The sequence below is a fragment of the Parus major genome, chromosome Z, assembly GCF_001522545.3.
Source record: "Parus major isolate Abel chromosome Z, Parus_major1.1, whole genome shotgun sequence".
Taxonomy (NCBI): Eukaryota; Metazoa; Chordata; class Aves; order Passeriformes; family Paridae; genus Parus; species Parus major.
Genome location: NC_031799.1, coordinates 52,043,954 through 52,067,275, shown reverse-complemented (window position 1 = coordinate 52,067,275; position 23,322 = coordinate 52,043,954). Strand labels below are relative to the sequence as shown.

Below are 23,322 nucleotides of genomic sequence, written 5' to 3'. Positions count from 1 at the left end.
CGTAACTGAGTATGCATGAATTGAGAAGATGTGCTGAGTATATTTTTATCTACATAATTACTTAGCTCTTTTTCTAGCTTGATATTTTGCATGTAAATTATTAATTTCTGTTGATGTCCCTGTTGCTGTTCTTTATTACAGTGTAAGTTCCAGTAGTGCAAAAATAAATTAGAGTAACTGAATTGCCTTGAATTTCACCTTGTATCTGTCACTGCTTCTCTCCTGAGCCTTCCAAGTGCAATTGCAGTCTGAATTCGGTAATTAGAATAAATGCTTCCCTGTAGAGAGGAGTTCCAAAAGGATAGCTCAGTGATGTCTAGTGATAATCTGTATAAGCCCTCCTACAGACCTTTTCTGTTTTCTGTTCCTGTCCTCCTAAAAAGAGATTGTGCTTCACTCAGAGTATGTCCCATTCCACTTAGCTAATTACTCTAGGACTTACTTGGAAAATTATTGCCACTAGAATAGCAATTTTCAGCCTGGTTGGAAAGTAGGTAATGCACATGTACTACCTGAAGGTGGAAAGTGCAGTGTCCTCATTTGACATTTTAAGCAAGACATTAAAATATTTTGCAGAGTTTAGGATTAATACATTCTGAATACAGTTTTGTGAACTTTCTTGACTTCAGTATATTAGTAAATCCTCATTCCTGCAAATAAGATTATGATGATTAACACCTAATTTTATTAAAACTTTGAGGGAAATTTTTCTGTGGTTTCATGGAAAAGCAGATTCTCAAACAGTGGAAAAATGAATGTGTTTAACATTTCAATATTCTTTTTCTTACTGGAACAGTATTGCTGACATCATTGAGCACTACAGAAAAGAACAGATTGTTGAAGGATATTACTTAAAAGATCCTGTTCCAATGCAGGTATGATTTCATCTCTTGAGCCTTTGATGTTGAAGTCACAGACTGAATCATTATCAAATCAATTTATGTTCTAAATTACAGCTGAGATACCAGTGGTAGTTAAGCAAGATCATCTTGAGTAGTCAGTCATCAACAGTTTCAATGTTTTCAGCTCATCTGTTTCTTTTGTTTTATTTTCAAATACATACACTTACTGAAGACTGGCTTGTAGTCAACAGAAAGTATGGTAAGTTCTGTCTCTGCTGTGAGGTGTTCAGCCTCTGCTCTGTGCCCCTAGCTCTGTTCCTGGGCTCAAGCTTTGATTTAGTCCCATGCTAAGGGGAACCAGGCTGCCTTTCTTCTGTGTCTGAGGTCTTTCCCCTGTTACAGGAAGCCTGTACACACTGAAAAGCTTCAGGGATAATTGCACAGCTTGGGACTCCAGCACTTGTTCTGAAGCACATTTGTCCCATAGCAGAAGTTGATTCTAAGAGCTCACCAGTAATAAACACACCACATAATTTAGCTTTTCATGAGCTTATATCTAGTTGTAAAATTTACATGCCTATTTTTTTCTTTTTCTGTTTCCAAGCTTCCCTGTATCAATGGAAATCAGAAATTTTCTCTTCCCTAAAGAGAGTTGCAGACATTTCTTACCTCTCTGTGGAATCTTTCTTATTAATATGAGAGCATTTCCTCTGTTCACCGAGCTAAGCACACAGAAGCTGATCTGTAATATTTTCATGATTGCCTTGCTGCTACCAGTTTTGGTGTGAACTCACCTTTCTTGAAGATGTACCAGAACAATTTAGAGTTTATTCCCTCCAATTTATTCTCTTCCCCTCTGGAAAACAGTTAATGAATATACATGTAATTTTCTGTGGTGGGTTGACCCTGGTGAGCTGCTAAGGATCTGCACCTTTGTTTGCTGTTTCCCTATTCCTGTGGAATGGGGCAAAAGCAAAAAAAAAAATCCTGGCTTGAGATAAATACTGTTTTATAAACAGAGGATGGGAATCACTCAGCACCTCTCACAAATAGACTGATGCCCAGCTGCTCTCTGAGACCTCCCTGTGCCCACATGCTTACTGCTGGTCATGATATTACATGTCAGGGAAAATACCTGTCAGATCAATTATCATCATCTGTGTCAGCTGTCTGTGCTCCTGGCATCTTGTCCACCAGGCCTCCTCACTGAGGATGGGGACAGAGTGGGAAATGGAGAAGGTCTTGAGGCTATGCAGGTGCTGATCAATAAGAGCCAGAGCAATGATGTGTTACAAATGCTATTTTAGTCACAAACCCAAAACACAGCACTTTAGGGGCTGCCATGACAGAAGTTTTCATCCTTGTGAGGCCATTATGTTGGCGTAGCAAACAGTATCACAGCCCAGTCCTCCAATGAGTGACTCAGCTATTCATGTCTCATTTTCTGTAGGTACCAACGGGTGCAACTGCTGTCTTGCATTAGGAGATGTGTATCTTGTTATTGCAGTCTTTCCTATACTGCTAATTGTGTTGGTGCTTGGTGCTTCCCCATTGTTGCCTCCTGTTACCTTGTGCTCAGTAATGTGATTAGGTCAGAAAGCAAATAGGAATTCTGAGACTACTCCTTGAAAAACTTGTTAGTAACTTCATATTCCATCATTCCTCTTTAATCATGGCAGTAAGTCTTTTAGGTTTTCATATACACAGAACTTAGTTTCTGTATTAATAAACTCTGCATTGACTCATTTTCTGTGTGAGAATATTTCAGATTCTTTTAACCTAGCCAGATACACTTGTGATTTCATTAAAAAATTTAGTTCTCAGTGGTGCAGTTTATGTTCAGCTTTGTGTTACCTCCTTTCCATATAATACTGTGCTCTGTGGTTTTGAGGGGAAAAAACAATTCAAAAGTTTTGCATCATTTTAGGGTCAATCTGACAAAATTGCTGTGTCTAATATTATATTTTCTTAAAAATATTTGTCACTAGATCTCTTGTTTTGTGTACTGTTCCTTGTACTGTACTTGTGTTACAGACATTATCGTGACAGATAATTGTTATGTTACATTATCATTTCATAACATGTGGATATAGCTTCCATTGTAGGTCCTGCAGTTTCTCTTAGTATTACCAAATTACATTTCATCTATTGTTGTTTTGAATAAAATCATTATTCTTGCAGATATATGCATAGAAAGTAAGTTAGAATATTATATAAGAGCCAGTTCATATGTCTCTTTTCATATCAGCGATGTCCTTACATCTTTATAGGCCTGCTTTTCATGTTTTTTATGGCTAAAGAATTTGTTGATCTGCTTACTTAGTAAGGTCAGACCTGGCTTGGGTTTTTGTAATATTTATTACTTGCATTTCTAGATGCTACCATTTTTTGTGTGAATTTATTTATTTATTTTTGTTTCCTGTTTCTGCTTTCTTCTCTTGTCTTGAGTTCTGCTCAGTTACAACATGTGAGTTCTAATGAGTTCTAATGAGATTAATGAGGGACTGTGCCACTTTGAGTCAGTTTTAATTATGATCTGTACCATTCTTATTGCTTCAGAAATTATCCATGATTACCCAGGCCTATGAGCTTTGGTAGAAGACAGAAGCTAGATAAATCTTCAAAGACTGGCATAAATTTTAACACTGTGAAATCACAGTGAAAGGTCATGTTTTTTATTTTAACATGAAAATGACTTGCTTTGTAGAAGTTGGTCTGTATTGAAGACTCCTGTTTTCTTTCAGCTTTGGAAATATGGGAAGAGTTATAGTACATTTCTAGCAAAGTGTATTGTATGATAAATGAATATCTTAGTAAAATGTGTGAGAGAGCAATAGCAGTGATAGCATTGAGTAAGATGATCCTGATTGCAACTTCACAGGATGCATTTTTTAATGGCAATTTCTGAGCTTAAAGTATGTTTTTCTGACATGTTTTCTAGCACCAAGAACAAGTGCTTAATGATACAGTGGATGGAAAAGAAATCTACAATACAATTCGTCGGAAAACAAAGGATGCTTTTTATAAAAATATTGTCAAAAAAGGTTATCTTCTAAAAAAAAGTGAGTTATATTTGCTTCTTATTTTTTTTGAAGGAAGAGAAAAAGCGGGTAAGGATCACAGAATCATACAGTATCTTAAATTGGAAGTGAGTCATAAAGATCATGCTCCTCACAGGTCTGTGGAATGCTAAACCATGTGACTAAGAGCATCATCTAGATGCTCCTTTAAACCCTGACAGGCTGTGAGCATTTCCTGCATATCCTGTTCCAAGGACCAGCCACCTCCACAGTGAAGAACCTTTTCCTAAGATCTAATCTGAACTTTCCCTGATTCAGCTTGGTTCCATTTCCTCATGCCTGATGTTGGTCACTAGAGAGCAGAGATGAGCACCTCCTAGCTGAATTTAGTGAGTTTACTGGTACTAGAAAGAGCAATATTGAAGTGGGCAAAAGGTTCTAGAAAGTGTGTGAGGAGTATGAAAGATTTTTTTCCTTAAGTAGTAGATAAACAGAACAGTGTGATACATGGGATTACATGCAGCATGAACATTTTGGTTGGCAGTTCTGAAAAAATCAGGACAAAAACTAGGCATCCTTGTCAAAGGTATTCAAAATCGTGAAACTAAATATATTTTCATGAAGTATACTTAATATGGAACTCACTAAGTTCTAGCTGATAGGGGTTTGAGAGAGCTAGAATACAGTAAATCTGTACATTCACTGCAGAGAACAGCTGGTTTAATTTTATTATTCCAAGTGAGGTTGTATGTTTTCAATCTTAAATATAAAATGCAGTCTGCCGTGCAAAGGTTTACAGTGACTTCTTAGGGTTCTAACGCTGACACAATATTACGTATTACATTACATTACAATAAGCACATTAAAAGGCGACAGTTTGACTTATTTCAGTGTAACCTTCAGTATTACCATGAAGCATTTCCATTGAACAAGTCTTTGAAATTTTGAGGAAGCTAGTGCCTTGCTGAGTGTTATATTTCTACTTTTTGAAAAAATCAACATTAATGGACACAGAACAGTATCAATAACAAAATTTCTGCAAATGACAAGAAGGATAAGTTACGGGTGGTTATCTGGATAGTGACCAAAAGCAAGAAAGAAGGTATGAGTTTACATATAGCGTAATACAAAAATTAAAAAATTCCAAACTATATGGTCTGAACAGAGCAAGGGAAGCATCTCATTTGTTGAGACAGAGAATGCTTATTCTGAGAGGTATAGAGAGATATTGTGAACTAAGGAATGAAGTGAGAATGACTTGGAAAAATTAGGTTAAAAGAGGCAAATTGGAGTACTGTTGTAGAGAGATGTACATAGTGTATATGGAATAAATGCAATAAAATCACTTTTCCATCTAGGAGTTGTAGTATAATAAATGAGTGTTACGTGTGTATTTTGAAAACACTGTTGCTACTAGTTTATTGAGGCCCCAGTAGATTTATGATGATTAAAGTATAAAATAAAGGCTGAAAGTTTTTCTAAATGGTACTCTGATTTAAGCATTAATTTGTTGCAGAATGCTAATCCATTGTAATTCAAAGAACTGTTCTCAGCAGCAAGTGGAACCAGCCAGATTCTTACATACCGATGTGCTTGCAGGTTGATTCTGATTTAAGTTTACATATATTTCCATTTCTGTTCTTCTGCTATATGTTTTAAGGTACTATAATGCAATCTGTTAAACATCAGTCAGAGTTTAGGAGTAACTTTCTAATGTCTAGAGTCAATTTCTTAAAAAAAAATCTAATGAATGGGGTCCACACTGTCACTATTTACAATTTGTGTAGATACAGGTGTAACACTGAGAAGAGATTACTGTTGGGGCAGCTCATATGCACTTGCATGATGCTGTTCAAAGCACTGAAGATGTTTGAAGAACCTTTTGCAACTCTACCTGCATCTGTGAAGAGGATTTGGTTTTAGTCACATGTTGTATAAAATAGAATGTCTATACTGATGTTATAACTCAAGTGTGATTATCTGTACATTGTTCTTCTCTTCAGAATTTGACAGAAGCTTTACTGCCCTCTTCTGTTTTCTTAATTTACAAAATTGACATGTTGGTAACTGTTTGCTTGATTCTTGTACAGGTAAAGGAAAGAGATGGAAAAACTTGTACTTTATATTAGAGGGAAATGATGCCCAACTTATTTATTTTGAAAGTGAAAAACGAGCCACAAAACCCAAAGGACTAATAGACCTTAGTGTGTGTTCTGTCTATGGAGTACATGACAGTTTATTTGGCAGGTAGGACATCAGCTTTTTTCAATATAAAGAATTTTTGTAAGTTCTAAAAGTTCTGCATTGTTTTGATAGGTATTTGAAAGCTAACTTGGTTAGAAGTCTGTCAGAGCTTTTCTATTTAAAAATTAGTATTTTGTATTATACTAATTAATGTAAGTAAACATCCTCAGAGATTGTTTTTGCACAATTACTATACTCAGTTACTTACACATCAAATCTTACTTACAGTAATATTTTGATATTCAAAATATGTTGACAACAAGGGATGTGATTATCAGCAAGAAAGTTGAGAATCAGAAACCTTTTAGATATTACTAGAAATAAAGAAGAGAGTTTATATATTTTTATTGGTAGTTATAAAAGCAACACCACTGGCCTGTATTACAGTGTTTTATAGAAGAAATGACTACATTTACTTATATAATAAATGATAGAAGTTAGAAATTCTGGTTATCCTAAGGATCTTAATATTTATTGAAAAATTATATATAGTCAACTTCTAGTTATTTTGTGAAAAAACTTAGAGACAGATGTTTAAAATTAGTGGCATGTCTTGATCTGCAAAGACTGATGCTTTGCTCTGTCTGTTTGGGGGTTTTAAAAATATTTATAATAATTTAGAAGAAAACCTCCAACAACTAACTACTGGAATGAGGAGCACAGATATAGATAAAGATTATTAAAAAACATTACTGAAATGTTCCCTATGTAGTTGACAATTAGGCCAAAAGCTTTGGTATATATTGTAATCAATAAATATTCCGTTTTTTTCTCTTAAACGGCTTTTAAGAAACCCTGTTTTGTGAGTTGGAGCATAGTTGGGTGCTAGGTGGTATTTACAGGTGTGTAGGGTTACATGCATGGCTGCTGCAGCTTAGGAGGCTGTTAGTGAGGAGCTGTGGCCGAGACAGAGTTCCTCCTGCACTTCAAGTGTCTGGTAAAAAGCTGCCATTTCCTCAGGAGTACAGTGAAGTCTGTACTTGTATGGCATTTAAGGTCATAGAGGTTTGTGTTACATACACTCGAATGTTTTGTGTATGATCTAGTACACATTTCACTGGTCATGAGAGCTGTGGGGCACGTTCATATAGGGGAGTTCTTAGGTTAATACTGTTTCCCAAAACAAAAATCCTTACTGTGTGATTAACTGGTTGTGAAATAATGCTGAACCTCTGCTGCTTTTAAACTGTCTAGGAATAATCCTTGTTGACAAGTTTTTTCAGATAGCTGATTTTTTGCTATGACTGTAAGCCAGGAGATATGCCTGTTCAGTACACACCGTTCTAAAAATGTGTCAATATTCTGAAGCAGGCTGCATGTACTGTAGCTTTCTTGAAATGACACAATACATTCAAAAACAAAATGCAGTTTTTTTGATGATCTGAGAAATCTTGTTGGAGTTCTTCCTCTTTCCATGTGATGGTAATATGTAGATCAACAAAAATTGATGCAGTTGTTCAGTGCACCTTACAGACAGTTGAACAAACAGCAGAAAACTGTTAGTTCAGTGTAAACTTTGTTTTGACACAGATGTAGTGAAGGTGTCTGTTAACATGTGAAGATGAATTAAACTTAATTTTTGTTGTTTTTTATTTTTAAGGCCAAACTGTTTTCAGATAGTAGTTCAGCACTTCAGTGAAGAGCATTACATCTTTTACTTTGCAGGCGAAACTCCAGAACAGGCGCAGGTGAGAGCTTTTATTTGCTAAATGTTAAAACAGTAACTTTTTATCTTGTGTTGTTCAGTGATGTTGCCCTTCTGAAACAGGAAGCAAATGTATCACAAATATTTATTAGTTATATAGTAGTTTAGTTGTTATATGTTTTAGTAGTTGTATAGCAAGTGTTAAATTGTACTAGTAGCAGATCTCTGAGGGGAAAGGTAATACGGCACCTGTGTTACTTGTTCTTCAGAGTTTCAGTTTTGACAAATTCCAGTCAGGTCCCATGCACAGAACTTCCATTATTTTCTGTTTCTGGAGATCATACATGTTTTTTGACATAGTTCAATTCAGAAGAAAAAATTTACTCTCCAGGTATTTTCCATGTTACAAAACACAGCATAGTAAGTGAAAATTTTACTTCAGAGTGAAATAAATTAAATGCTAATGCATGTATGTGTGCCCAGCAACCAAAGTGCATTGAACTGCCTGTTCCAGTTATTTACTGTGTATATAAACTGGTAGTCATGCATAATCTTTGGCCCTGATGGTGCACAGTTCTGGCTTTATATGGTATCTTTAGTTACTAGCTGTCTTAACAGTTATGTGCACTGATTAAGAATTGTGGGATAGAAGCCTATTTCTGGGAAGTTATTTTGCTAGTAGATTGTATTTAAAATGACACAGAGTTCATATTTGTTAAGTTCTAAGCTCTGCAAGTTCACAGCTCTGATGTATACGCTGCATTGGAAGTTAAGCTTTGCAGTTTGAGGTTATTTGAGTGGAATGAAAGCATTTTAGAGCATTCATAAGAGACTATATGCACCAGAGCAAGAAGTGTATATAAATATAGTAATTTTTCATGTGCTGTATATAAAGGAAAGCACAGATTTTCTTGTTAAATTAATGCAAGTTGTTAAATTTGGAGAGATGGCATAAGAATGATGTAGTGATATTTGTCATACAACTGTCAGTGTACTGTCACTTATATATATATGTCAGTTTATATATATATATATGTCAGTGCATATATATACATGTCAGTGCTACATTGTAATTGAGAATATATAAATTAAATTCTATGCTTCTTAATTAATCTTTGTCATATCTGTAAAATCTTTTGTTTTCTAAAAAGTAAAAGAATTGAGAATGTGTAGAAAATAGAATACCCTGTTCTGTTTCCTGAATATTTGGTTAAATTTGCTTTTGGTTTTGAAACTGCTTAACAAGCTATTCACTGTGTTTATACAGAGCACTGTTGTTTCAGGTTTCTTTATAGTATGGCTTTGAGTCAGAAAAGTCTACAAATACTTCGCTTTTGAGAAAACTCAGCTTTCTTTACTTTCTAGCATTTCATAAAAAAATAAAAAAATTGGTGGGGTTTAGCTGAAAGCTTTTCCTTAGAAGGATGTGCAAGCTGAAGCCTAACTCACATCTGAGAATAGATGCAGTACATATTCCTGTATTTTTAAAATGTGGAGGATATTGTGAAGAATGGTTGAAGCAGTATTGTGGGAGTTTTCATGACGTTGTTAAATTATACTTAGAGAGTACATGGCATATCTTTGAGATACTGACTGAAGAGAAGAGTGTTGCTCAAAACCTAAATGTTGAGCTTTGCAAGAAATGTACAGGGTTTAATGGTAAAAGTATTCTCCATTCTCCAGTAACTAGAGTTACTGGAGTAGTAACTAGTACTAGAGTAACTAGAGAACTAGAATACTATATCTTCCACCTTCCAAAGACAAGCTGGAGAATGTTGAATATATGTGCTATGTTTCTCTGTTAATTGTTCAGTTCTTGTTCGAAGTATACAGTGTTACAGCTGCCATACAGGAGTACTGGAGAGAATAATCAGACCAGTTTGGCTTGTTAAATGCAATTTTCTCAGAAGTAAACAAGTTTTACTTAATTTTACATACAATTTGCAATTTCTTGTAGTACCGCTACACTGGAAAATTGGCAAAGGCCACACTGTATATCCATTAGTAATGCTTGATAATTCTAAAAGAAAAAATGGTTCAGATTTGCAAATTTTTTATGAGATTTTGCTTAGTAAAGATAATAAATTTGCTTTAATATTCAGAGTTTTGTACTGTGGAATTACGGAAAACTTAGATTTTGCCAACCTAAAGTGAAAATTCAGCTACTTTTTGCAGAACATGTCCATTCCACTGCAAGAAGCTGTATCTGACTTTGTTTCATTACATTCTTCTGCATCCTTCTCTTTTAGGACTGGATGAAAGCTCTGCAAGTGTTTTGCAGTTTAAGAAAAACCAGTCCAGGAACATCAAATAAACGTCTGCGACAGGTGAAGCTGATATTATGGGGTTGGAGGTGCATGTGATGGAGGAATATTTTGTCTCCTCTGTGCAAAATGATATTCATAGATCTCAGAATTTTCCTTTCAACAGTAGCAAATCCTGAATAAAAGTCTAAAGATGTCAGCAGCTTTGCAAATATGCCTGTCCTGGTTTAGGGGAAATTTGGGAGAAAACCTCCAGATGGGGTCCCTCCAGAAAGCAAATTCAAGCAGCCCCTCCCTCAGTTGGTTCAGGAAAAGATTTCCTTAGGGAAAAGTGGAAATTGAGTAACATTAAACAATAGAACCTCTTGCTGTTTGATGAAATGGCAAATCCAGAAATGTCCTTGTCATGGGGTGTAGCTCGGCTCTCTCAGGTTATCAGTCCCTCCGGCACTGGAAAGTGCCGAGGCCCTGGCCCCAGTGGGCCACAGGTGTGAGCTCCTGGGGTTTGTCTGAGTTTTCAGCCCAGAGCAGGTTTGAACAGATCCAAGGAAAAAGGAAAAAAACAGTCCAGGGGACTACTGTGCCTCAGCTAGCTAAAAATTAACTAAAAGTAAAGGAGAGCTCTGTCCCGCTGTCTGTCTGTGCTGCAGACAACACTGTCCAGGAGCAGGATGCAGGTGAGTGAGGGCTCTTTCTGGACACAAAACTGCGGCTTCTTCCTCCACTTTGCTCTCAGAGCTAGTCTTAAAGTTGTAGAACTTAATACGTAATACAAACAAGGTGATTGGGGATACAAGCATCACAAAGTCACCCCATGACAATGCCTTGCATGGCAAACTTCAAAAATTCATATGACACGTAAACAGAAAATTTTGTAAAAATTTGTATTACACATACATAAAATACTCATTACTTACATCTTATTCACATATAAATACATGTTATTTAACTAATGATACTCACTTTATGTAACAAATACATGCTGAGCCGTGCTTGTGTCTTATTTTCTCTTGGCCTCTTGAAAGTGCTATAAATGTCAGATTTCTTGAGAGAGAGAGGGCAGTCAATCTTAAATGGCAATGACTGTAATTATTGGAGAATAACAGGGAAATACTTCAAGAATTCCTAATATTATTTAGTCTTAGGAATGTTGAATGTAGTTGTTTGCTACAGGCAGTAGAGAAGGGAATAAAATGGTAATTAAAAAGTAATAAACCACAACTGTTTGCTTGTGAACATTAAAGAAGTTTGGATACTTCTGAATAAGTGAACTAAATTAGGTGAATTTACAGATAAAGTGACAGGTGGAAGTGGGAGCTTCAGGGTGCAAAAGCTAAGCAAAAAGGGAATAATTTTCTTCAAAAAGCAAAGACAGTGGTTATCTACAAAAAAGAATACAATGTAGTTGTTGCACAAGAGAATTTTACATAATCTGGAAAGCACCAAACAATAAACCACTGTATTTGGCATTGTTCATGGCTCTTACTCAAAGTGCCAGTTTTCCACTTCAGTAAAATTTTCTGGGTCTGGAAAAGTTATGTGCAAATCATCATGCCTCAAAAAATATTCTAAAATAAAAACCCTAAACTAAAATAAAGATGCCTTAAAAACATGGGTCTGGATATCTGTTTTCAGTAATTAAGTTATTCTTACTTGTTCCTTGTGCTTCTTAAAATGTTCCAATACCGTTGGTCTTTGCTCTTCTAATAAGGAGTTTTGTATTCAGTATTCACATATTAACATTAAGCCTCTGCATAGAGGATGGAAAATAATTCATTCATGTGCTTTGTATTTTAGCAGCAAAAAATCAACAATTATTTTTTTCAGGTCAGCAGTCTCATTTTGCATGTAGAAGAAGCTCATACACTCCCAGTAAAGCATTTTACAAATCCTTATTGCAACATCTACCTGAACAGTGTCCAGGTAGCAAAAACACACATCAGGGAAGGACAGAACCCTGTGTGGTCTGAAGAATTTGTCTTTGAGTAAGTCTTAATTATCTTGAATTAGTGAATTTCACTTTTAATTTATTATTAGACTCGTTGATTGTTTTACAGTACTTTAAAAAAATACTATATATGTGTTTATACTGCAGCAGCCTTTCAGACAAATTCTGCATGAGCAGAATTTTCTGTAGGCACCTATTTTGCTAATATAAATGGCTGATAATGGAAAATCGGGATTGAAATGCAATTAGGAAAAGCTTAAATGCCAGCCATATATAGTATTAATTGAGGCTCTCTGTCTTTTCTCCTAGTGATCTTTCTTCTGATATTAATAGATTTGAGATAAGTCTTAGTAACAAAACAAAGAAAAGTAAAGATCCAGATATATGTAAGTATTTTTCTATAAAAGATGCTTATACATTACAGCAATGGATACTTTGTGTAGTTATCGTTTCTTTTGTCAAGGATTGTTACAAGAGAATTAAGTAGGTTTTTAGGTTCACCATACTGCCTATGTGTTTTTGATGTCTGGTACTGGCTTTTCATTAATGTTTTTATGATGAGAACTTCCACTGATTTTAGTCATAAGATGCACTGTAGTCCAGTCTTGTATGTCTGACATAGCTCTGCTCTATGGTAACTATTGCTAGACAATGTCTGTGCTTATCAAAAAGCAAGAGCAAAGAGAAATTTTCTATTTAAGTGATTTCTATAGAAATTTTATATATTAGCAGTATATCTGCTCCATAAAATGTTAAGTTCCACAGAGTCTGACTACATGGAATTTCTTTTCAGGTGTTTGTTTGCTTCCAGTGAGATAGAGAAAGGTGCAGTTCTTTATTAAAAAAATAATCTTGGCAATCTCTGAAGAAAATTACCCTTTTTCTTTTCTTTCCATTACCTCAGTATCACTTTGAATGGGAAAGGATCTGTATTTTTCTTCTCACATTAGCCAGACAGATGCTTCTTTAATGTGGTTTTCTGTTCCAGCATATCAACAGCAAGTGCTAATTTATTGATTCCTGGTTTTCTGGGTTTTATTAAGATCTGTTAGGAAACCTTAGCCAAAGTAGATATTTACAACTCATTTTGAATGGTCTTGCCAGAACCCGATTCAATTTCAGACCTTTCTTCTCCTCTCACTAGAGATGTTTCTGCATGGCAGGAGGTATAAAGGCAGATTCTCTGTGACAGAATAAAGGGCTATAATTGCTATTGTGACCTTGGTCTTGAGTTCATTTGAGCTGAAAAACTGATTATCTATCTACACCAAAGCCTTAGTTAGGGAAAGAATCTTAAATGGGTAATTCTTGAGTGGGATACTTAAGTAGCTACTTTGAAGGTATTTTTATAGTTTCTTCCTCTCTGTCCAGATTAAGGAGATGCTGGTAGTTTTGTGCATTCAGGTGATGAATGCACCTGTCTTCCTGTTCTTGGTTAGGGGCAGGATTGGCTGAATTTCTTTACTGCAGTTAACTACACTCTTACAGCATAAGCACAGTCCAGCAAAACTCTTTCATTTTGAGATAAAGATTACACTAAGTCAACTTGAATGAACACAGACCTCTGCTTACATCCCCAGCTCTGTGAAGTATGTAAAATTTCCTGGGGTAAAATGAGCTAAACCACATCTTCTCTGACATCTGTTGTGTTGCACTGCCAGAATAAACCTTAAAAAGCAAGACAGCCGGTTCCTTTCCTTAACCAACCATTTTTCCTTTTCAGCCACAGATGTTACCTGTGGAATGCTATGAAGTGGCAGTTCTTCATGTGTTTCCTTCCATGTAAAGCAGATTGAAGGTCCAAAATTTGTTGGATTCACTGCTTTGTTTCTTTCATTATAACATGCAAAACTTATATACCAAAATGATACATAAATGAAGGCTACCTTTTCAGTATATTCAGTAAAAATATTTCCTGAGTTTTCAGGTCTTTACATTGATGTTTGCCTATTATGAATGTTCCTTAGCTACTTTGGAGGTTTTTTAAGTATTCCAGATAGTCAGAAATTATACTAAACAGTTCAACATCAGTTCTATTCACTATTCTAACTGTAAATTGCATAAGGACTTAAATAAATATATAATATGGCTTGAAAAATCCAAACTCCTAAAATTTATTAGTAGTTTTCCGTCTGCTACTATTGGCAGTTGAATGAGTAGGTCTCAAAGGACAACACCATGAAGCGTTAAACTGGAGTGGAGATTCAGGTTTAGGTTTGCACTATGGTGATTAATTTCAAATTAATTCATGTTGAGTGAAGTCTCTTACACTAGTTCAATGTAACATTATGAACAGGAAAAAAAGACTTATCACTTGAAAGTAATTTAATATAAATTAAGATAACAACTATTTTGCAGACTTCTACAGATATTTGGTATGATTTTTTTAAAAATCTAAGTCAAGTCTTATTATTTATATTATAGCTATGAAGTGCTAGTATAACCACAGAGAAAAACTAAATCATGGCTTTATGCTAGGTCCTGTATTTCATTCAGCATTCCTCGCACTGTAGTAGACGTGCCTTACATGTGCAAGCAAATAAGAAGAAAAGCACATTACTTAGTTATGGACACTGAGCTTTGATGCCAGGGAGAAGTATGCAAGGAAAGTCAATTTATTGCATAGTCTATTGACATTCCATCCATACTGGTGATAGATAGCAGGTGATGATGGATTGTTTCTCATGCTGTTTGATGTAAATGCATTTACTTTTATCGGTTCATCAACCAAAGAATATTAAATAGGCAGTAGGATTGTCCTGAATGAGGCATTTTGAATATGATCTTTTTCTGTTCCAGTATCAAATTATATCCTGCTATATATTGCTACACTGGAACACTGAAAATCTGCTGGAACTGTTGACAATTTCTGCAAGGAAGATTGGTGTATTGGCTTTGCAGAAATGTAAAAAAAAAAAAAGCTCTTGGTTTTATGGGCTTCTTTGTTTTTCATGTGAGGAAAGTAAAAGCAAATATCTTTGTCATAGAAAGAGGGTGTTTGACGGAGAGGTGCAGACTGATAGGCTAAGTGTTAAACTAATTGTGGACTCCTCTTGGAGCATGGTGGGTGTTTCACAGGCAGTGTTGCCTCTGAAAGTGCCTGGGGCTTTCTTTGTGGAAAATACCCCTCAACTCAGGAGCGCATGTTCCTGCTCTGGATGGGCAGGTCATTGCTTGGCAATTTCAGTGTACCATCATCACCTGTTTATGATTTGGCTATTCTTGGGCTGACTTTCATTATCTAGTCAGCAAGTGCCTGGAAGCACTTTTTAACCTAATACACATAAACTGTTACTTAACTGAAGTTATTATAAAAGTAATATGTATGTCAGTGTTTGGGAATACCATAGGAACACTTTTAATAATAAATAGGAGCAGACCCTGATGGTGGTGTCAGCCCAAGGCTGGAAAGGGAGTAGACAATTCTAAAGATTTAACCTGTTTCTGACTGCTACCCTGTTTTACCTACTTACTTGGGTGTTACAAGGAAAGCCATGTTAATATTCATGTGGCATTTTTTACTTTATTTGTATTCATTCTTTCTAGATTGCCATATATTTCTTCTTCAGTTTACAGGACACTGTTAAGCCATTGTAGAGAGAATTTATCCATTAATAGATTGATGAAAATTTTTTTGTTTACTCTTGCATGTATTTTTTTCCTGAAATAAGATGATGTGCTGAAAATAAAATGATTTTTTTGTTCAGTAGTAGCACTGTTTGGTGGATATAACATACCTGAACAATGCTTTTTTTTTTAAAAGTGTTTATGCGTTGCCAATTAAGCCGATTACAAAAAGGACATGCAACGGATGAATGGTTTCAACTCAGTTCCCATGTACCATTAAAGGGTATTGAACCAGGATCTTTGCGTGTTCGAGCACGATATTCCATGGAGAAGATCATGCCAGAAGAAGAGTACAATGAGTTTAAAGAGGTTTGAATTAAGTTTAACCATCCATAGTTTATTTGTCAAAACTAATTATTTTCATTGGTTGAGAGGGATCTCAGTAACACTAGTTGATGTAATCAAATAATATTTTTGAGTGACAGCTATATATATAGATATGTCATATTTTTCAAAGGTGTTACATGTAAGGAGAAGCTCCTGAATGTTTTAAAATTGTTTCTCTTTCAGCTTATACTCCAGAAAGAACTACATGTAGTCTATGCCTTATCACATGTTTGTGGACAGGATAGAACACTGTTGGCTGGCATTTTACTGAAGATTTTTCTTCATGAAAAGCTTGAGTCCTTGTTGTTACGAACACTAAATGACAGGGAGATAAGCATGGAAGGTACTGCACTAAATCACACAAGTTTACTGGAATTCTGGGCAGGTGGGGAGGAAAGGGTTCTCGAGCTATCTTTTTTTTTCTCCTCCTTCAGTTGCAGTTTTTATGTCAAAGAGTAACCGTGTTCTTCCTCTCTTCTTGATGTCTCCTTTCCTCAGTTTTTCCAATTTCTTTTTTCAGATGAAGCTACTACCTTGTTCCGTGCCACCACTTTAGCCAGCACACTTATGGAGCAGTATATGAAAGCCACAGCAACAAGTTTTGTTCATCATGCGCTAAAAGACTCCATATTAAAGATAATGGAGAGCAAGCAGTCCTGTGAGGTGATACCTTAAACTGTGTTTTTAAACATTTTGGTTTGTTGACACAGTAATCATTGGTTGTTAAGTGTTGTTTACATTAAATATTAGTTGTAGAGACATTTAGTAGTTTCTTAGAACTAGACTTTGTTTACATCAGAAATACAGGAACAGAATTCATGAAGAGATTTTTTTTTATGTATTTTTCCTGGATTTTGCCTTCAAACATTATTCACAGTAGAACTTACTAATTTTATTCAAAATTTCTTTAAATTATTTAGCAGGCATTTTAGTGGCTGTTAGTGAAGGTCCTAATCTAGGTAACTCTTGTTAAACTGAAGGTATTGTAGAAGTTAAGGTCTGAACTTAAATTGTTTTGATTGTAAAATTCTTTATCCTGAATGATTGTTGCTGATCTTGAAATTCTTTTAAAAATTACTCTCCTAACTCCTGTGTTTCACTTCAACTTCATTGTGGAAAAGATGGGAGTCATCAGAAATTTGGACTGAGAGAGATGAAAAAGTCACACAGATGAAATGTGAATATCCAAGCTGATAAAAGCTAGATATATATATATATTAGAAGTTAAAACTCTTGTTTCACATTTCCTGACAAGCCACTGAAACATGCTTGAGTTTTGTAAGATACTTGTACAGCAGCAGAATATTTAATTTTCTTTGAAATAGTACTCCATGTGTAATATTCAGAAACTATATATATATAGTTCTAGATAGAAGAAGAAACCTAATCTTTCTCTGTTTTAGTTAAATCCCTCGAAGTTAGAAAAAAATGAAGATGTAAACACTAATTTGGCACATCTACTCAGTATACTTTCAGAACTGGTGGAGAAGATATTCATGGCTGCAGAGATACTGCCCCCGTAAGTTTGCACTTGACTTTCCCATTTCCATGAATTACATTGCACTTTAAAATTATGTTCTTACTGGTTTATCTTAGTGTTGCTGTATAGACACAGAGGAGAAGAGATAGGGGGAAAATAACACTTCTAGGAATTAATAGTGTTTTAATAAAAGCCTCTGGCTGGCACATTTGGTTTTATTTAAAGGAGGAGCTGCTAGACTCAAGAGATCAGGGACAAAATAGTAATAAAATAATCAATCTCATATTTTTACAAAAAGGTAGAAGACAGTCGTAGTTAGCAGACATGTATTTGTCAGTCTTTCTCGTTTGAGAAAGAGATGGAATTACTAACAGCATATTAAAAATACAAGTAGGTAGTAATAGTGATACCATGCTATGCCTGTTTTTGTCTGCTAGGGAAATGCAGAGCTTGTTTTTTTCCCCACTTCTTTCAATTGATAAAGTAACTTGTTTTCATACCTCAGATGTGAATCATAAAATAAAAAGTGGATAGTGCAGAGTTTGCTTTCATAGTGTCATTAATTTTTAAAGTGTATGAAACTCTTAATTTGATTCACTGGAGTGGCATGGAATTTTCTTTTGTGTTCATGCTGGCAAGATTAGCACTGAAAATTGCAGTTCAGTGTATGAAGCAGTGATCAAAATTTTCTGAAATACACCGCAAATGTCCTTTTGTTTTTTAAATGGGAGAGGACTATTGCTGTGTCTTAACTTTTTTAGCTTTTTTCACCATGCGTCATGTATGGAAAGAATAGATTTTGTTTAGTTAAGAGAAAAATTGAAAGATAAATCAACCGTCAAAAAGGTCTTTTTTCAAAAAGGGAATACTTCAGGAATCAATTGCAAAACATTTAATGCTCATATGAATGATCACAGAATTGCACAGAATGGGTTTTCCTTGCCATGTATAAACTTACTTTTTAAAACAAACTTGTAAAATAGAATTTTTATAAATTTGCTAACTTTAACTGAGAGTTAATTTATAAATTTAAGATTTGTCTAAATTATTAATATTTTTATATTAATTATTTTGTGTCAAGTAGGAGGTTGGTCTACATCCTTTCTGACCAGCTTTTTTTTATTCTTTAAGTTTAATGCAATGAGTAATTAGCTACTGTTTCTGCAGGACGTTGAGGTATATTTATGGGTGCCTACAGAAGTCTGTTCAAAACAAATGGCCAGCTAATACTACCATGAGAACCAGAGTTGTTAGGTAAGTTACTTGTCAACCTTATTCTGGAAATACTTCTTTCAAGCCTTGTTGAAGACATAACTTTAGTGTGCTTATCTATGTTTCTTTCAGTGACAAAACTGTATGAACTTACACAGGTTACTGCTGTGTTTAAAATATTTATGACGATGAAGCACAGTGTCCCAGTTAGAGCTTGCTGGATTATTGGTCTTAAAGCATTGCCAGAATAAAATGATGTAGTGTAGAGGTCAGTATAGTTTTACTTAATGGTTTTAGCTTTGACTTTACAGTTCTACAGCCCAATGATGTTGAAATATTCTGGAGCTCTCCTGAAAATGTTGCTGGAGGTTACAGAACCTGGCTCTTCTGAATGCACACCAGCCACCAAAACTCCAGTCTAACTGTTCAACAGATAATCTAATTATTAAACTAGGGCAATACAAAAGTTCTTTTTTTCTGTTCATTGTTAGGGCAGGTCAAACAAAAATGTTATGCAAAGCTACCATCTTGACAGTTTTTCTAAATGTGGCAGAGATTTTATAGATATCAGAGCCACAGCTTTCCTTTTTGTGGTGTCAGGCAGTTGTAAGGTTAGCAGAGGTTAACCTCCCATGCATTAAATGATCTTTCAGAGCTTTTGTCTTTGGCTTGTATTTATAATTTTTTAAACACCAGAAACCTTATGAATGTTTCATACTGTGAAACGGCATTGCCTTCAAATGGAGACTGCTCCCATCTGAGAGCTCTTTCTACTCTGAGAGGCTAAGCTGCCAGAGGGCACTAAAGGTCAGCCGTGAATTCTGTATCTCTGTCTGTTCTTCCCCAGCTCCAATGAGAACCATGTGGCTTTCCTTAGTGGACACACAGCTCACTTTGAGTTTTCCCAGTGGTCTCCACTGGATGCTAAAACATTAATCACTTGCTTTTGTGGTGTTCCATTTTCACAAGTGGATACGTTAGCACTCAGGAACACACATAATCACAGAATGATTATATGAAGGTGCTTTATTGAAGAGGTCTGGGTGACAGGGGTACACATACCCAAATCTGACCTGATTTGGTTTTGAGTTGAACATATTTTTATACTCCATTGTCATAAAACTTACATATTAATTATTAAACTTACATTGTTCTATTGTAAGCATTGTTTTTACCCAAGCATGGATTTCTCGTGATCTCCCCTAGCCCCCTAACATGGTTCCCCATGTTCTTTAAACAATAATTATATCTAATCACATCTAACAATTGTATCATTTATCATATACTGACTACACAGGTGCAGTTTGACCTGATCTTTAGCAAGCACAAGGCCTAACATTTCTCAGGGCCTACTTTTTCCAGGGCTTTCCAAACCTAACTTTCTTTCTAAGTCTCTGAATTTTCTAAGATTTTAGAACCTTTTACTATCATTTCCCCCTTTGAAAGCATTTTCACCTCACTGTAAGTGAAGTTCTTTGTTTCTGAGTTGATACGTGGTGTTCTTTGAATCCTTGATTGATGTAAATGGTGTCCTGGATGTTGTCACGGAGAACCAGAAGATGGTGGGTGTGGATCTTGTGTCAGTGCCTTTATTATTTTCTGGTTCCAGGACATTTCCTTCCATATTTCTCCTTTTAAAATGCTGTAAACTAACCAAATTGCTAAAAACACCATTAGTAAGATTATCACACTCTCAATGATAGATTTAATCCATGAACTCACATTCCACCCTAACCCTTTGAAGATTTTTCCTAACCAGCTTGTGGTCAAATCCTTTTGCTCTTCATGTGCTCCATGCTCTATTTGTTGCAATTGATTGATGTCATATTCTCCATCTGCAGTTACATTTGGAGTGTGGATGCAGCAATGATCAATCCGTCCCCTTAAAAAAAACCTCACACACTCTATGCTCTTTCAGGACTAATAAGTTGTAATTGTACGTTTAGTTCTTTAAATCTTTCTTGGGTGACTCTTGCTAGTCTATCTACCTGACCAGTTTCTCTATTCTGATAGTTTGCTATCTGCTTTGGGCCCACCCAAATTTCACTCTACTAGAAGGTTCTTGACAAGTGTTATCTTGATTCTATTCCTATCTTAATCCTTCCTAGCTGTGCCTGTGTCTAGCTGCTGAGTTGATTTTACCATTGTTAGCATCCATACCGAGATTAATTTTTGCTTTAGCAATTTTACCAAAGCCTCTGCACCCCAATGACATTTGTTATGTTTAATTTGTAGAACTTCTCTTATTATGAAGGGGGTTAACACTGTTTGTCTTTGTGCAGTTACATACCACTCTCCTGAAATCTTTTTGTGCATTTAGCAAATGTCCCAGTTTCTCATCTTCTATTGAATATTTTGGTTTTGGAGGCAAATTAAATTGAGATACATTAACTTTTAAAGGTATCAATGCCATTGTTGTTTGCACTTCTCAAGCAATCTGTCGGGCTGTCCAGTCTGCTTTTTGATTTCCCTTTACTCAATTCTAGTGTTCTGATTAAGGCAACCAGTTCTGCCCTCTGGGCAGATGTATTTGGTGATAATGCTTTTGCCTCCACTATTGTACTGACTGCTGTTGCCGCATATCCAGTGTATCTGGTCCCGTTCTCCACGATGCTGTTTCCAACTGTAGATAGCTCTCACTCTGGTTGCTCCAGTGGGATGTCTTTCAGGTCTTCTCTTGCTGAATAGGTGTACTCTATTACTTCTACACAGTCGTGCTCTAATGGGCCTTCTTCAATTGTGGTACCTAGGAAAAAAGCTGGATTCAAGAGGTTAGTTGTCTTTAGTGTGACATCATCCTGCCCAGTCAGGATTACCTCAAATTTCATCCTCCTGCTTGGAGATAGCCAATGGCCCCCCTGTTGTTCTAAAACAGTGGTTATCATATGTGGCATGTAGACATTTATGTGTCTACTCATCATGAGTTTCCTAGCTTCTTGTATCAGCATCACAGTGGCTGCAACTGCCCGCAGGCATGAAGGCCATCCAGCACTCATGTTGTCAAATTGTTTGGAAAAGCAGCCTACCAGCTTTTTCCAGCTTCCCAAACATTGGATCAGCACTCCCAGTGCTAGGTGCAGTCTTTCATGCACAAACAGGTGAAAATCCTTGGATGAATCAGGCAGTCTTAACACCGGAGCAGTTGTCAATCCTCCTTTAGTTTGAGGAAGGCCTCCTTCTGTGGTTTGCCCCAGGTAAACAGCTGTGTCTTTTGGGCTTCATGCAGGGGCTTTGCAATTTCTCCATAATCCATGATCCACAGCACCATTCTGTCATCTCAAGGAAAACTTGTAGCTCATGTAGGTTCTGGAGTTCTGGAATGGCACAAATAGCTTGAATATAGTTAGTACCCAGCTTACATTGCCCTTGTGAGATTTCACATCCCAGGTAAATCACAGTTTGTCAGGTAATTTGTGCCTTTTCTTTAGACACCTTATATCCTCCCATTCCCAGTTGATTTAAAATTTCAATTGTTACCTTTATGCAGGTGTAGTTTTCTCTTCTGTAGTTGTCAGTGTATCATCAACATACTGTAACAGCAGGTATTGTTCTCTCCATACTTGCCCATTCTCGGTCCAAATCTCCAGCTCCTTTGCCAGCTGACTTCCAAATAGTGTTGGACTGTTCTTGTATCTTTGTGGGAGTCGTGTTCAGGTGAGCTGAGTTTTCCTTCCATTTTCTAGACTTTCCCATTCAAAGGCAAACAGTTTCCTACTTTCTTTGTCAAGGGGTATGCAGAAAAAGGCATCTTTTAAATCAATTACAGTAAACCATTTCTATTTCTCTTTTACGGATGTTAACAGTGTGCAAAGATTAGCTACCACTGGGTAAATATCTTTGGTTATTCCACTATTGTTCTCAAATCCTGTACTAGTCTGTATTGGTCAACATAGAAATTTGGGCTCTAGTGTTAACTACAGAAGTAATAGGTGCACATTTGGGACCCACTATTGCTATAATCAGTATGTCTCCAGTTTCGTTATTTCTTGTGAGCATTTTAAATACAACCAACCTATTGAGAGACTGCCAGTTTATTCACCAGCCTTCACAGAAGTAAACGTGAACACCGTTTATTTCTATCTTTAGCACACCTTTTATAGGGTTCTACAGGGTCCACGGGCAGAGCAAGCTACTATTGGCTAACACACACAGGTTTACATTTTTTCTCCTACACACAAGGATATTGGTTTGCTTTATTCTCTCTTCTGCAGGAAGGTTTCAAGGACTTTAGCCTTTAATATCACGACTTATTTCAGAGGCTGGTTTGTGCATACAGGCCTTTACTAATATATAAAATATATCAACACCAACCTCCGCCTCTCTGCTCACCCATGAGAGGCAGAGTTACCAGTTTCCCTGATTCTGAGGCTGTATGGGCTCCACTCCCAGAAGCTGAGAAGGAGACTGCTTTGGCTCACAGCCCAGAGCCTGTGGAGGTGTGCTGGGTTATACAATGGGGCATTCGATACAATGAACTTGGGACGATGCCAATTAGAGACTGCTTTACTCAACTTTTAAGTGATAAGCCATCCATTACGTTTCTGGGGATCCCTTTCTTTATCTCTAGTGACCAATACTGGCGGTTAGAGATTTGTTTTCTCCTTTTTGGGCTTTCATTAATAGAACTAATGTATCTAACACCCTTTGCTTTCTCTGATTTTTTTCTTCTGGGATTTTTTACAGGTCCATAATTTCAGTTTTCACAGGTAACAA

At 36.1% G+C, this 23,322-nt stretch overlaps 1 protein-coding gene and 1 long non-coding RNA gene across 2 annotated transcripts in view; one reads left to right on the top strand and one right to left on the bottom strand.

Annotated features, from left to right (window-relative positions):
* Positions 1-23,322, top strand: part of RASA1 (RAS p21 protein activator 1) — a 59,487-nt gene that overhangs the window by 26,683 nt on the left and 9,482 nt on the right. Inside the window, exons 9-20 of the mRNA XM_015652412.2 lie at positions 797-875; positions 3,784-3,904; positions 5,953-6,109; positions 7,707-7,794; positions 10,001-10,078; positions 11,843-12,000; positions 12,273-12,349; positions 15,727-15,899; positions 16,101-16,260; positions 16,438-16,580; positions 17,321-17,436; positions 18,565-18,651. Of these exons, the coding sequence (XP_015507898.1) occupies positions 797-875; positions 3,784-3,904; positions 5,953-6,109; positions 7,707-7,794; positions 10,001-10,078; positions 11,843-12,000; positions 12,273-12,349; positions 15,727-15,899; positions 16,101-16,260; positions 16,438-16,580; positions 17,321-17,436; positions 18,565-18,651 (1,437 nt within the window). The remainder of the gene's footprint in view (positions 1-796; positions 876-3,783; positions 3,905-5,952; positions 6,110-7,706; positions 7,795-10,000; positions 10,079-11,842; positions 12,001-12,272; positions 12,350-15,726; positions 15,900-16,100; positions 16,261-16,437; positions 16,581-17,320; positions 17,437-18,564; positions 18,652-23,322) is intronic.
* Positions 20,547-22,767, bottom strand: LOC107215998. The gene is made up of 2 exons (XR_001525342.3): positions 22,087-22,767; positions 20,547-21,923 (listed from the first exon to the last, which is right to left on the bottom strand). It is a non-coding gene; the product is annotated as an uncharacterized LOC107215998 (long non-coding RNA).